Source organism: Cryptotermes secundus, unplaced genomic scaffold (genome assembly GCF_002891405.2).
Source record: "Cryptotermes secundus unplaced genomic scaffold, Csec_1.0 scaffold1228, whole genome shotgun sequence".
Classification (NCBI taxonomy): domain Eukaryota; kingdom Metazoa; phylum Arthropoda; class Insecta; order Blattodea; family Kalotermitidae; genus Cryptotermes; species Cryptotermes secundus.
In genome coordinates this window covers 533,300-548,470 of record NW_019745102.1, presented here as the reverse complement: position 1 = coordinate 548,470, position 15,171 = coordinate 533,300, and the positions used below count along the sequence as shown (strand labels likewise).

At 41.3% G+C, this 15,171-nt stretch overlaps 1 protein-coding gene across 2 annotated transcripts in view; it reads right to left on the bottom strand.

Moving 5' to 3' along the window:
• Nucleotides 1-237: 237 nt before the first annotated feature.
• Nucleotides 238-15,171, bottom strand: part of LOC111875022 (integrin alpha-PS1) — a 96,618-nt gene continuing 81,684 nt past the window's right edge. For both annotated transcript variants that reach the window (XM_023871026.2, XM_023871027.2), the window contains 12 exons: nt 13,726-13,863; nt 13,100-13,241; nt 11,410-11,666; nt 8,898-9,132; nt 7,666-7,897; nt 6,254-6,405; nt 5,871-6,112; nt 4,609-4,838; nt 3,274-3,533; nt 2,780-2,874; nt 2,289-2,415; nt 238-1,161 (listed from right to left, as the gene is read on the bottom strand). In XM_023871026.2, coding sequence (XP_023726794.1) covers nt 943-1,161; nt 2,289-2,415; nt 2,780-2,874; nt 3,274-3,533; nt 4,609-4,838; nt 5,871-6,112; nt 6,254-6,405; nt 7,666-7,897; nt 8,898-9,132; nt 11,410-11,666; nt 13,100-13,241; nt 13,726-13,863 — 2,329 coding nt within the window. In that variant the 3' untranslated portion in view covers nt 238-942. The remainder of the gene's footprint in view (nt 1,162-2,288; nt 2,416-2,779; nt 2,875-3,273; nt 3,534-4,608; nt 4,839-5,870; nt 6,113-6,253; nt 6,406-7,665; nt 7,898-8,897; nt 9,133-11,409; nt 11,667-13,099; nt 13,242-13,725; nt 13,864-15,171) is intronic.

The window sequence follows — 15,171 nt, the reverse complement described above, 5'->3', positions numbered from 1 at the left end:
AATCGACAGAGCCAGTCCCTATCTTCGGACACCTGTGCCAGCTCCAACATGAGGTACATAAATCAGATGGTTTGTGCTGTGTTTGATTTATTGAGCTGGCACAGGTGTCTGGAGATAGGGACTGGCTCTGTTGATTGGGCCCAATGAGTAGGTTTTACCTGTAGATGGAGACAGAATCCAGTCTCCAAAATTTTGTGTTTTGAAAAATAAACAGGACAGTTTTTAGATAAAGACGAGACAATGGATAGGGTCAAAAAACATAATATTTGTACTAATGTACCCTCAGCACAAACTTTTAGATCTTATTTAAATTCTATGACTTCCAACACTTTCTACACCTAACTTGCCCACAAGTCTTTCCTGAATCATTAAATTTTCATGAAGGTAAAGTATTCCCCATACCTAATTAATTAGGTACAATGCCATTAAGACACATTGGGGAGTGCAAGTACAGATTCACAGTTCTTAACCTTGGCACCAGACGGAGGTGAGTGGTCACCTATACATCCCCGCTGCTTAACTTCTGGGAAAATAGCCCTTGGTAGCCATTGGACAGGAGGCTGGGTGGGCACCACAGCCAGTCTGGAGGCTCCCTTGCTTCTGCTAGGAACTAAACCCCAATACCATAGTTATCGAGCCCATGTTCTGTCAGCATTCAGAATGCACCAGCCAGTACTGAACAAGGATTTTTCTACAGCCCATAGCAACAGACTTGCAGAAAGTGAATTCGGGTCTGACATCACTACTGTTTGAAGGAACTACTTTATCTACACAAAGCAAGCCTCGTATTGCACTGAATGCTGCAGCCATTTGTACATTCAACTTGTTACTGGACAAGGACGGCAGCCCACACACTGTATTCCCATATATCACTGGTATCAGGATGAAAGGCGGGGAAACAACTGTTCATATTCCCACTCTAAAGAACCTGACTGTTAGTTATTACGATGAGTAATCGCCATTTTCGTCTCGGTGCTTCTCCAGATTCCCTGAAAGGGTTGGATCAGGACGTCGCCGTTTGAAGAAGCCAAGTCTCCACAGCACGAGTATGATAAGGACAAGCAGTAACAGGCCTGCCACTATTGCTACAATTATTATCCATACTGGTACAGGCTCGGGCTCCTGCTGATCCAAAGGGTCTCGGTAAGCAATCGTCTCCACCTAGTGGCCAAAGCAGACAAGATCAGAAAACAAAACAAAAAAAAAAGTGTGGGGAGGGGGAAGTTCTCCAATGAAGATCAACGGGCCACATACATGAAACCTGATCAAATTACATACTGTTTTTGGAAAAACTGGTATCAATCACATCATCATAAATTTTACCCAACTTTCCCAAGCATGTGATGTTAAAACTCATAGTTATGTTTCTGGAACATGCTACAAACAAAATTCACAGAAAATCAGTAGTGTGTGTTTAATCCAAACTACCAGTACCTAAGAACAGATCTGTCTTCTGAGATGAAACGCCATGTACCTCTGAAAAGTCAGCTGATTTTCAATGGACTACATGGAAATATATCCCAGACAATGGCATTGAGTATGGAGTAATGACTGGGGGGAGGGGGGGTGGTAGTCACCCCAAATACGCAGACCACTACTACATCCACAGTGTGCCTGTTTCCACTACAGCCCTTCAAAAGAGCCCTGTTCCTCACAAGGCAGAACTTTTCATAACCACCACACTGCAAAGCTCAAATTCTACAGTGTTTCACAGTAAATATCTCTTCCTTATATGCATCTCCTTCTATTAGACATTTTTAAGTGGATCGTGTAAGTAAATATCCATACAACCGAAACTACAATGCACAGAGTTTTGCTTCGCTGACCTTGAAATGCAAGAAAAGTACAATACACACATGCAAGAATTACCTTCTCCAAACATGTGAATATGGGAAAAATTCGAAAATTGATATGTGAACAAGAGTTTTACTCTACTAGACTAATTTTACAATTCTTTCACTCTAATCAGAATTTGCAATACAACATACCTTTTTGAGTTGAAATTATCTAAACATTTGTGAACTTCTGCATAAAAAAAATGGATGTTCAAATTGAGAGCAAGGTTTTTCTTTCTCAATTTGATCTTGAAGATTACAGACTTGCACATGCCTAAAAACAACGTTGACAAAAGCCTGAATATGGGAGCATCATAATCTAGTATTTCCTAACTATGACACACACTGAGGAAAACTCAACAAAATTTTCCATAACACAAATCAAGAGAATAAGTAAATGTGATCCAAGATTTTCAGTAATATGAAAATAAGCACAGTAAGGCCAGTACTAACCTGTGCCTCATCATCTGCAGGGTTCTGAAGGATCATCAGACCAGGTGGCAAATGCATCTTTGCCCGTGATTTAATATTCACCGAGTATACTTTTGGATAATCTTCTACTAATGTTGAGTTCCATAACCTTAGGAAAGCAGACATTTACATGATTAGCTTCATCTAATCATTACATGGTTTACAGGCTACCAGCTCCTGTTGCGAGTTTAAATCTCTTCATACTTATGGCATAGCCTAAAGAGAAACTTAAGAGTAATACTGTCTCATCTCTTGAAATATTATGGAGGCTGTAACAGAGAACGTGTCTACAAACAGGAATACGATTCACAAGATGTCCTCCCAAAAATCACCAGACATGGTGCAAGATTACCACAGGGAACTGAAAGAAACGGACATATAGACTGCATGCTACATTAATTTAAATAATGGTTGGCTGGTGCATGCAGGCAGCTGGCCAGATATAAAAATTTGAGCATGAAAATGATCCGTACCTGGCTCGTATCCTGATGGTAGCCTCATGGTTCCTTCGCAAGTTAAATACCACACAATGAAATTTTAAACATTTCGCTGTTCCCAGGAGGCAGTTCTGAAACATATCCAAACAATCTCAGAAGAAGTGTCTTCAAAGGGGTGACATCATATCGTCTGCAAGAAGGGTACGAACGTTTTGGAGGAACATGCAGCCCTTGGAAAATGGGCAGTATGTGCCTTCAAAATACTGGTGTATTTCTACCAGACTACATGGTGCCACAACCCAGAGATGGCAATGTTCATTTTCTTTCCTTGTCCAACAATTTCTGAGTCTGCAATAAATTAAGTTGAATGGAAATCTGGTATGCAAAATACCAAATAAACCTTATCAATTTCAGGTATTTCCACTTAAGAGAAGTTATGGAGCCGTAACCCTAGGCTTCCGCCCACAAAGTACTTATGGTTACTTCATTAAAAAGATAAAACAGGAGAACACTGCACCAGTTGAACTCACCATATTAACAAGTTCATGCTTGTTCCCATCTTTGTCTACATAAGACTCAGCTCTGACAACCATCTCAATATCTCGCCTCCTACGTCGAGTATGAGGTCGCTCTGGTTCCCAGGTGGAATCCAAGGGTTCCACAGTAGCAGCTAAAGGCCTTGCAGGGAGGGTCAGAGCTTCCAGAGGGGGCTCCTCCACTCCAGGACGTCGAGTCAGGTTCAACGGATTCACTTGACTTTGTGCAATGAAACACTCTCCACCACCCTGGCCTGCAACACGACACAACTTTAGGGGAAGTGTCGGGGCTGTCTGAGACCCTGAACACAATGCACAGCTGTGTGGATCTGGCTGCTGGAGGGAAAGAAGAGGAGCAAAGAGGAGCAGGAAGGGAAAGAATGAGACAGAGCAGGATCACAAGAGATGGAGGAAGTGGAAGATGGGGTGAAGTACAGAAAAAATAGGAAAAGAAAAAGGCGCCATCTCAACACAAATTTTCTTTGATTTTCTGTCTCCAAGCAAATACTGAGAAGGCAGGATTTGAGGTTCTCGTAGCCATGCTTATAAAGAGTTCTAGCTTCTGGGACATAACACTGTGTAGTTCATCAGAAGCCAACTGATACTGCCATGTCACTTCCACCTCTGGGATTGAAGGAACTACGCTGAAGATGGCAACCGGCAAAAGCTTCCAGTGTGATGCTGGTTTCATGCTTGGCTTACCCTTCAATCATATATGGAGGACATTTGGTTCTCTGACCTGTCAGCTAACTTTACAGCATTACAGGCCAGGAGATGGAACACTTCAAATACTGAGGTTTCCACATTCCAAGTTGCTACTGTGCACTTCCCATGCAATCCTCAGAATTTAAATTCATCAAAATTAAGCCCCTTCCCATAAAGGCTACCCAGTGACATTTCCAAATTTTTCAGTTCACCATTAGTCAATCAACATTCGCTGGCCCGTCTCATGCACTGCTTCTTAATGTTGTAAAAATTCATGCTTTTCTTGCCATGACTTGCTCTCCTAGTGTCCTTTCCTCATTTCTCTTACATTGGGGCACAAAACTTATATAACCCAATTTGAATTAAAAGACTTTATCACTTATCACCCAGGCTAGTGAGCACTGCTCAAAACCTGGATAATAATCACACACAAAGGTGCCATATTACTAAGCCAACCTGGTACAGCCTCCCAGTTTTCTCTGCTTCTTTCCTCTCCTCAAACAGTTGAAGCTTAGAACAGAAGCCCGTTCAGGCCACACCACAGAATGTGTAGCAATAATATTCAACAATCTCATCATCCACTATAAAAGAAATTTTGTGCTGTCAAAATGAACAGTAACAAACCTTCTACAGTGGGTCTGTCCTCAAGGTACAGCAGCCATTTCCCTTGAGGCTTGTTGTTAGCGACCTGGAATGGCCACTCTATATGCACTTCAAGACTACCAACTTTCCAAGGTCCCTGATTGAAGATGTGGTAAGTATGCATCACCCTCTCGCCAATGTCATCCAAGTAGCCCATGGCTGATTCTCCACGCACGACTCCTCCATAGTAAACGTGATCAGGATGCACAGAACTGAAGCAAGGACAAATTGTGGAGGAAACAAATTATTCTTATTGAGCACATTTAAACACACTGACAGCAGGATGGCAGTTTCTTGCGTCTGCATCTCCCACTTCAGCCAGTATAAGCACAGTAAAATGAGTCTCATAATATGAGAGTATTCAAAGATTTTCATTAATTCAGTTCATCAGAGATGTCAGTAGATGATTGTTCTAACAAGTGTGGGGCAACTGACATCCTTAAGTGGCCGAGACACACACGGTAGGAGCAGATCCCCCACCTTCTCCATCACCTTTACAAACCGCTGGTGAGTGCAAGAACTCATCCATGGCCTCTTTAAATCCCAAAAGGGCCTAATCTAGAAAATCCAGTTGAAAGCACTTAAAAGGGCTCTGGGACTCAAGGACTCAACACCTGCAAACATTATATTGGGCGAGGCCAAAATTTCCACTGCAGAGATTCAATTCCAATATTTAGCTCGCAACTTCATCACAAGAATGCTCATGAATGAGGCTCACTTTCTCTGTGCCACAATGGAAGAGCAGCCACAGTACGCCTCACTGAGGCATTTAGGGATACTGTCCCTAAGCAAACAGGTTTAGTTCTTACTTTAAGATAAGCTACTATGTGGATAAAAATAAAAGGAATAACCACTGAAACGGTAGTGAGCTTAAGCAAGTTTCATCCCTAAATCTATAAATAATCCTCAACTATACTTACATCAATAAAGAAAGAGTCATCTGTTAATCATCATGAAACAGAAAGATCATTAAAAATGAACCCCTTTCATGACTGTACTTTCAAGATATACCCTTTTGTTGTACATTTTCCTGGTGGCTAATAAATCCACTTTGTAGGTACAACAGCAGTATTTTTCATGCAAATAAACACTGAAAAACTGAAGTATGTCTTTTAAAGGAACAGAATTAATTAGGCACTCTACTGGAACAAATTAATATTTCCAATTATTTTTTATATATTTTGAGTGTCTAATTCTTTTGATTTCATGTTGACAAACACAACAGACTCATTAATCTTACCCACCCTGTGACAGAGATCTCTGCTCTGCGAATGACGTTGATGTGCAGAACTGATGGCGCCTGAGCATCTAGTTCCTTTGATGTTGAGTTGGCAAATACAACGAACTCCAGCTGTGATTCTGTATCTGCAAGACCCTTGGGATCAAACCGCAGCAGAATGTTGGCAGGAGTGCCTTGCTTGAAAGGGTTGCCAATATTGCACTTTATCAGTGTCTTGTTATGCGGGGTGCAGCTCATGTGCTTACTCTGGGAATCAAAAGAACTGTGTTAGCGGAGTCATAAAGACGACTGTACCTACTCAAAGTGTGTTTGAACAAAGAGCTGTAATTCTTCCAGTTCCATAATTTTCACGTCAAATTAACGTCAGTAGTTCAACACTCCTCTTACTTCAGTCTTGTAGGCAGTGTAATTAAGGCTGGCAGGATGAGACACAAAGAGCCAGGCATCGTATGCAGACTCGCCATAGTTGTAGGCAGTCACGTTGAGCCTGACCGCCTCTTGCTCACCCATGATCAGATCCCAAGTATCGGGATGTCGCCCTGAAACAAACAATTCCTGGCACATAACGCAATCTAATCCTTTGAAAGTCAACTGACAATTTAGAAGAACTGACTGCTTCCATCTTCAGAACAGGCCAAGCAAGAAACCAGCGCAAAAAAGGTAGCAAGCAGAAGACGGAACTCTTCATGAGCACAGCTGCAAGAATCTCAGATCCTACATTTCCTGTAGCATTCACTGGCTCCCACACTTGCCCATTCAGTCTAAACCAAAATGACGAATAAGATACATGAAACTGCTAACAATACATGTGATATAACAGGGTCTGCTCAGGGTACTGGCATCAAAATTACCGCAGCCATAAAGATCAGCTCGCTGGTAACATAACAGTACAGCAATTACACATAGGTCAGCAGCCGGCACCAAGTCTCATATATAGCCTTTCGAGTTATGCAGACCTGTGCTCATGTGAGGTAACATCAGGGAGTACTGTGGGTCTTTCTGTGCAGCCCTAGCGCTTCTGGCAGGGCTTGGTATCCAGTATAAGCAAATGTAATTACATCCAATTTCTTTATTAAAATCTGTCACAACACAATATGAAGGTCAAGGCCATGATTGGCAAGAAATGTAACAATCCTCATTTCTACTTCATTAAAGGTTCATGTTACCAGGGCCCACACATTCAATCCTTGATGTGGCACCACAGGAAACAGTCTGAACTGTAGCCACATTAGCTGACAACAGGGGCCAGGCAATGGGCCCTACCTTGCCAATCCATGAACCTAATTAGAAACATCATGTATTATACTCCCAACTATGCCTAGGTCTTGGAAATGGTCTCGTCACTTCAAATTTCTGACTAAAATTTTGTACATATTTCTCATCTATCCCAAGTTGCTACATGTCTTGCCCAACCCTTTGACCTTGATCTGAATAAAACTTTCAACAATTAAGAAAGATTCTTGGTTTCATGTTATTTAACAATGCTGTCAGTACCTAGACTATATAGCACTGGATGACTGATGGATAAACAGGGACAGCGGTCATGGCCTAATCAAGGTGCCATCACGGAATATCCCTGAAAAGACTGAGGAACCCCACAGAAATCTCCCGTCAGGATAGACAGTGTCCTCACTAAGATTCAAACTGACCACCTCCTAAATACAGGTCTAGAGCATCACCTTGGTTTCTCAGTTTTACAGAAGCCAAAGATTTGTACCATGTTCATAGAAGAGCACCTTCCCAGTGGAATACTGGACTGCTGTACTAAAACATTACCTCATGGAACAAGAGCTATATACCTGACGGCAAGAGGAGTCGTGTTTCAAGATACAGCTGACTGACACAGATTTCGCCAGCACAGTCATTCTGGAATGTTGCCTGAAACGTCTTGGCTGCCTCTTGCTGGTTCAGAACTGGGTAATCATCAATATCGGGCAGTGGCTGACCTGGTATGAGCCTTGGGGGTTCTTTCTGTACCAACTCATACTTCAGCTGGAATTTGATTGGTGACTGGATATCTCGCTGGTTTTCCTATAAAATAAATTTACACACTGAGGCTTTCTTTGTGGTGGAATTATTACAGTTCTCTCTCCCTCATCACTGTTCATCATCGTCCTCATCTTTCTCCTATCACTGTTTCCATTTCACATTTGTCGATGGAGCTTATAAGTTTTGAGACCTAGTCTTGCAGGGTGATAACAGCATTTCAAAGAAACATTCTGCATCCACCTTCAGGGATGAACTGGTAAAGGGATAAGTGATCAAGGCATTTGGAAAACTACTCTCATCCTAGATACTGTAGGGTTCTGACGATGGTGTGTAACACACAGAGATACTGGGCTTTCAGCCTCTGTCCATCGTCCGGATTCTAAATAACTAAGGGAAAAACACAACGTTTCAGAAATTGGATCTGTTTCCATCCTCAGGTGAGGGAAGACACCTACTCTGTTGGGTCCCTTAAAAAGAGCTGGCCTCAATCACTGTTTTTTTTTCTTAGTTATTTAGAATCCAGACGATGGACAAAGTCCGAAAACCCAGTATCTCTGTGTACTCTCATGCTGGTCAATGGGATAGATGAACGGTAAAATGGTTCTTTCAAAAAGGTAGCAGTAGCGTAATTGGTTGAGGCACTATGCTACAAGCTGGAAGGTCATGGGTTCGAGTCCTGATGAGGTGAATTTCTTTTAAATTTTCCTAATCCTTACAGCCGCACTATGGCCCTGTGGTCGACTAAGTCTCTAACAGAAATGAGTACCAGGAATTTTCCTGGAAGGTAAAGGGCAGCCAGCACATAAGGCTGACAAACACAAATCTGTGAGCCGACTGCTAGAAAATGTGGGAACCTCAACATCTCACAACCCTATGAGCCTCCATGACTCATCAGGGGGATAGCTTTACTTTTAAACTTTTAACAGCAGACAAAAAATAAATTGGTTGAAAATGAAACAATGGAAACAAAATTAACAAAATTTTGGTACTTCTGTACAGAATACGACAAATACACAGAAAATTATGGCTGACAAAAAATTACCTTCAGGTACACTATCTCTGTTTCACACTTCTTAACATCTCCTCTGCGTCGTAAAGGGTCAAATTTCATTTCAATTCTCTTCCTCACTATGTGAGACTGTTTCTTGTCACCTTCCTGCCCACCAAACCAAACTCGTGAGAACTTGCGTCCACTCTGGAATGTTTCAGCCTCAATACTGTAGTTGAGCGTCAGGTTCGTGGTGACCTTCATCGACACACAGGCAGCAAACGAGAAGCTGCAGCATACAGAATTATATTAGGCTCGCGTTAAGGAAATCAAGAACATAGAAAGTGAAGGCAATGATTCTGAGGTAATGTAACAACATGGACACAGTATTTTTCTCCAGCACAAAATACCTGGATCAACGGAAAGACAGAAGAGTTCTAATTGTATCAAATTATAAAATGAATATTATGGAGCCAAAAGTACTAAAAATAACACAAAACAACAATCTATAAAGCATACTTTAGAGCAATACCAACATATAACGCAAAACCATGGCTTCTTATAGGGGGAAAGCAAGATGAAAGCAATTAAATATTTTAAAACTACTGAGGGGGAAACAAAAAGGGATGTAATTATAAATTAAATTTTTGGAAAAGGTGGAACTTAGCTATTAGTATTGTCACGTGTCTTGAGTTCGAATCCTGTCGGTCACGTGTGTAAGTCCAATCCCACTTCTGAAACACCAGTTGTCACGTTCTGGGTGTATAACGCTACAAATAACTTCACGCCTCGTTGGATATATCGAATTTATTCCATTCGCTCTTACAGTCACACAAATTACAATCTGACGATTACTGCCATGGGCAGTATCACAAACACTAGACTGCAAATGCTAGACTACAACTGACTGGTTGACTGCCTGGTTAACTTGTAACTCACTGTCTTTGGCAGCGGCTACGTTTTAACTCGTTCACTGCTGACTGGAGAATTAACTTCGGCGGCGGCTATGTTTTAATTCTTATATAGGTGCAGCGCTTGCCTGTTACGTAATCGGTACCGCTGTTGCCTCACGCCGTTACGTCACTGCGCGTTATGTGCCTCGTCACAGTAGGAAGCGGTGTCACGTAGCCCAGGGGGGGGCTACTTCACTGTGGCCAGAGCTGCCACGTCACTGCTGGGGGGGGGTCCTCCATTGCACAACATGTCACAGTATAAAGACGCCTATCTTCAGGGATATAACGCTATGTAGTCCAGTGGAAGTCAACAAATTTTTCATACGAATGTGGCACCTCTTACTTCTGGGTCAATGAGTAAGCCATGCAAGAGACCAGCATGCAGAAGGTGGTAACCAATGTGATATCTGAGAAGACAGAACTCTTCATAACCACTGCTGTAAGAACCTCAAATCCTAAAACCATTACTATGGTTTGTCCATGTAGAAAGAATGGATATAACAAGGCAGAAGAAGAACAAAAACATGGTTGGAACAACCGTTGGCTTTACAATTAAAATTTAAAGAAACAGAAACAGTTGCAAAATGGTCCATCCAGGTAATGAAAGACATCAAGAAAGGGGGAATGAACTGGCAAGAAACTGAAAAGGAAGGAGCATGGAAAGAATGCAGAGACTGGACACTTTCTATCCACTCACTCACGCGATGATGCAAAGAGACAAAATACATTTAAATTTCGATGGAAAGAATGCAGAGACTGGACACTTTCTATCCACTCACTCACGCGATGATGCAAAGAGACAAAATACATTTAAATTTCGTCTATTTGTTAAGAACGGCTGCCTACAGAGGGAACTCCAAATTTCTTATGGTCTACCACATTCTGATTAATGAGCATGGTAATAAAACTGTAACATGAGCACTGGGGGAAATACTGCCACATTTAAATCTGTGCAGAGGCTTGACAAGTGAAATTACTACTAATGAACTGGAAATGGTGATAATACATTGTAAAGCTGGCAAGATAATACACAGTAATTCACTCAAATTTGATGTGCCCCCAAACTTAACATGCAGCCCAGTTTTTTAGAAGTCAACTTAAGGCATTATACATTTATTTTCTTTATATTAGTTGTGCCATGTTTACTGAATAGTTTCTGAACAACTAAACCAACCCCATGGAACAGAATTCTTCTTGCAAAGTTAACAGAGTAACTAAAGACATATAAGATTTGAGGATTTCACAGCAGATGTATTGAAGAGTTGAATCTTCCGGGACATGTCACCTCCATTCTAAGGTAGAAGAATAATTCAAGAAAGAAACCAGCAAGATTTCTACCTTCTATCTCTGAAACATCAGTTCACTTCCAACAGACTACATGGCATTATATCCAAGAAGACATAACTCTTCTTAACTAAGGACAGACTGACTAATGGAAAACAGTATTAGAACTTTTCACTCCAGAATAAGTATCCAGTTGGAGTGACAACCAATGGTATGAAATTCATATGAAGTTTCATAAAAATTTATTAGTTACTGCCCATTATATTCGGTCTGCAACTGAATTAGAAGGCAGACAGATACATAAAGGCCAGATTATAATATTGACTTGCCAGGTATGGTTAGCGTTGGGATGCTTTGGGCAGCCTATCCGGCTGGGGTCAATGTTTTGCAGATTGGCTGATGGCTCGACACTCGTCAGGATATTGATTATGGGTCGAGCACGCAGCAACACCACTGCATCAACATCATATGCTCCAATCATGAGGTCAGGATAACCATTCTGATCTAAGTCTAATCCGCCACTCAGGGAGTAACCAAGCGTTTTGATTGGCACACCATTCGTTCGGAGATCTTCAGCATACAGGATCTGAAACAATAAGTTGGAAAGACTTAAGTCAGCAGTTCATAAATGCTGTCACTCTGTGCAATCACCCAGAATACATGTACTTTCACGTAGAATTACTTCCCTTTGTAATGTTCCACAACTTGCCAGTCTCTATGTTCATTTACTGCAGATATATATCCAATTGCTGTCAAGCTACAGATACTGTAGATATCACACACAAGAAAGAGTCAGAATTATTTTCCTTTGTAGACTCAACTCTCGTTATAACGAACTAATGCAGAGTGGGGGTGGGGTGTTTGTGTGTAACAGAGTGAAGGGGTATTACAGAAGTACACCATAGGATAAATAGCCAATACATGCAATCAAGGTTATATATTGGAATTATTTTTTCACTTTAAATAATTTTCTAACTAAAAAACCTCTTAGTTCCTCAATATCTATAAAAATTCACAACTGTACACAGCCAGACTGGGATATGCGGTAGCGTAGTTGGTTGAGGCACTATGCAATGAGCTGGAAGGTCACAGGATCGAATCCCTATGAGGTGCATTTATTAAATTTACCTAATCCTTCCAGCTACACTATGGCCCTGGGATCAACCCAGCCTCTAACAGAAATGAGTACCAGGAATATTCTTGGGGGTAAAGGGTGGCAGGTGCATAAGGCTGACAACCGATTGTCTAGAAAATGTGGGAGCCTCAACATCTCACAACCATATGGACCTTCACGTCCTGCTACAGGGATACATTTACATTTTTACACAGCTAGATTTTGCCCAGTATACCCAGGTCTCTTATAACAGGGTTTACTGTATTTCTTCAAAGCACAATTGTTTTAATACTAAATCAGTCTGCATTTTGCCCAAGAGTCAGTCTGGATGCCTGGTCTCTGTGCTGAAATCTGATTATTTATGAAGGCTTCTCTCTGAAACATTTTATATTCTGGCTCAGTAGTGGCAAATACTGCCATCCCAAGAAGTTAGTGTGTGGTGGGTCCACTCTGGTTCATCTAATTTGCTGATTGATATGGTCTGTACAACTGGCCTATTCTGTATCAGTCCAACTAGTACAATTCATCAACTTCAACTGGAACAGTTCGTCCAACTGCTACGATTCTCCTGGTTGATATGGTTTGTTTGATAGGTACAAATTGTTTGACTGATAACACTTCATCCAGTTGCTAAATCTGCCCAACTGATATGGTTCATCCAGTTCGGCACACTGACCATGCTGGACACTGTTGACCCCAGTCATACTGAGTGAGAAAATGTGAAATTTGAAATACCTGAAAATGATTCTGCTGTTGCATATACATGTCAGCTCAATTCTGATGCTTCTAGTAACGAAGGCAAAGTCAAGCATTACCCACTGCACTGTCATTAAGATATAAGAACCATGAAAGGAACATACATGCTGATAGTCCTTTACATTACACACTTCTACAGGCATACAAACCTGTGAGGGCTCAGGAATGAGTCCTTGTTCAGACCCCAAGTAAATGTATATGGCTCCGTTCCCTTCATATGGGGCACCAACTGCAATGTCTTCATAACCATCAGAATTTAGGTCTCCAAGGTTTGTAATAGCAAAACCAAACCTGTGGAGCATAACAGTATTACTGCTGCTATAATGTTCTTATTGTGCCATGTAATGGGATATTGTGGAGTTTGTGGCTTTCACGGGACATTAAACTTTAAATTGGTCCTTGTGTGTTAAGGATTCCTTGTCACTGCTATACATAATAAGTTCATTCTATTATTCTCCTCCAGCTAGTGCTGAGATGAAGAAAACGTGGATCTTTACACCCATTCCCCCTCACACCTTCATGGCATAATGCTTAATTCGTTGAGCACAGGGACACCTTTGCCTTTTATTATTCATGTGGAATGACAGAAGAAAATTCCAACATATGATTCATCTGTGATGAGTTCTAGCATTATGTTCAGGATTATGGGCTTTCTGTACTTTGCCTGATATTGTGAACAATATCTAAAATAATGCTAATGCTCAAAACTGGATTTGTTAGAAGGAACTGACACTCCATAGTTCTGTATATCAGCTGAGGAAGAACAGCTGCAAACCTGGATTCTGGTTTTCCTGTCAGTCTTAAGGGTTTCTTGCAGTCCAGACAGTGGTTCTTGTTGTTAGTATAAATGTACACAGCACCTCCTTCCTCTCGACTGAAGAAGAACGGAGCACCCACTACAAGATCAGGAAATCTGCAACAGGAACATCATCATGACACATAACCTTCTACACTCTTCCAAAGCAAATCCTTCACCATGAGCTCAGGTAGTTCAGTCGGTAAAGGAAATGGACAATCTTGACAATCCTGGCCGAAACTCTGTGCAACACAGGAATACCAGATACAGCAGCCCATGTAGTATCTTCGCTTGAATATCTGACAGCAATATGGGTGGATGTAAGCTCAAGGAGTCAAGAGTGCCAACAGGAACAATGCAGTGGAACAGAACTTGTAAAGTAGAACTACTGGTGACATTATCACACTGCAATATGAGTGACTAGAACCTCAACAGGTCAGTCCAGCCAGGAACGTTACAACTGACCATAACCTGCAATGTCAAAACATACCACTTGCAATTCACATAACCAACATGTAACTGTCGGCCAATGCTGTTTCAAGACGGACAGCCTGACCATTAAAATGAAAGATCATCAACTCTCAGTGGGACTGTACACATCTGAATCTTGGCAGAGTCAGGAATTTCTGCCCTTACCAATAAGTTCTGACTGGCTCTGGCTTCTTCTGCCTCCTATTCAACAGCTACCAAAGTTGGGGGGACCTCACTTTCCCCAGTGATAGAACAGCCAAAGCATGAAACTGAAAACTTGCCAGCACACAAACACACTAGGATAGAAACATGAAGGTGGGAGACAGTTCCCCCCCCCCCAAAAATAAATAAAACGGAAGTACAAGGTAGTAATGTTGCAAGATCCTCTGTTTAAACATTACACTCAGACGGTGTAATGATAAAAATTGGCAGTGTGTTCTTCCAACACAGTGACACAATGCATGGGTCCACTATTTTCTGCATCACGTGAAATGGTCACATGTACTCTAAAACCAAAAATTGATAGCTTGGGTTCTCCTTAAAAACAAAGCAAAATTCCATTATAATAAAACAACTTTGGACATTTTGTTATCACAAACAAAGGAACAAAGCTGTGAGACCCATACAAGAAACAGAGAGTATAAGTAAGAGTTATTTTCCCTAAGTATTTATGATGACAATTCTGACATTTCTGAGAACATACCATTAGCTACCATTGTAACAACACTTCTGCAGATTCTGATATCGAACTGAATGGACACAAGTTACAGATATGTTTGAGATCAGTTTCTTGTGTTAGTTTCCTTCATTTTCAATTTTGGATTTCATCTCTATGACTGCAACTAAGATGATACTTCCATAAAATTAATAATATCTAAAAGTTACACTCTGATGGCATGAAGGCATCCCTCATGCTTAGAACATGGCTGAGCTTCCTAACACCATAGCACATAT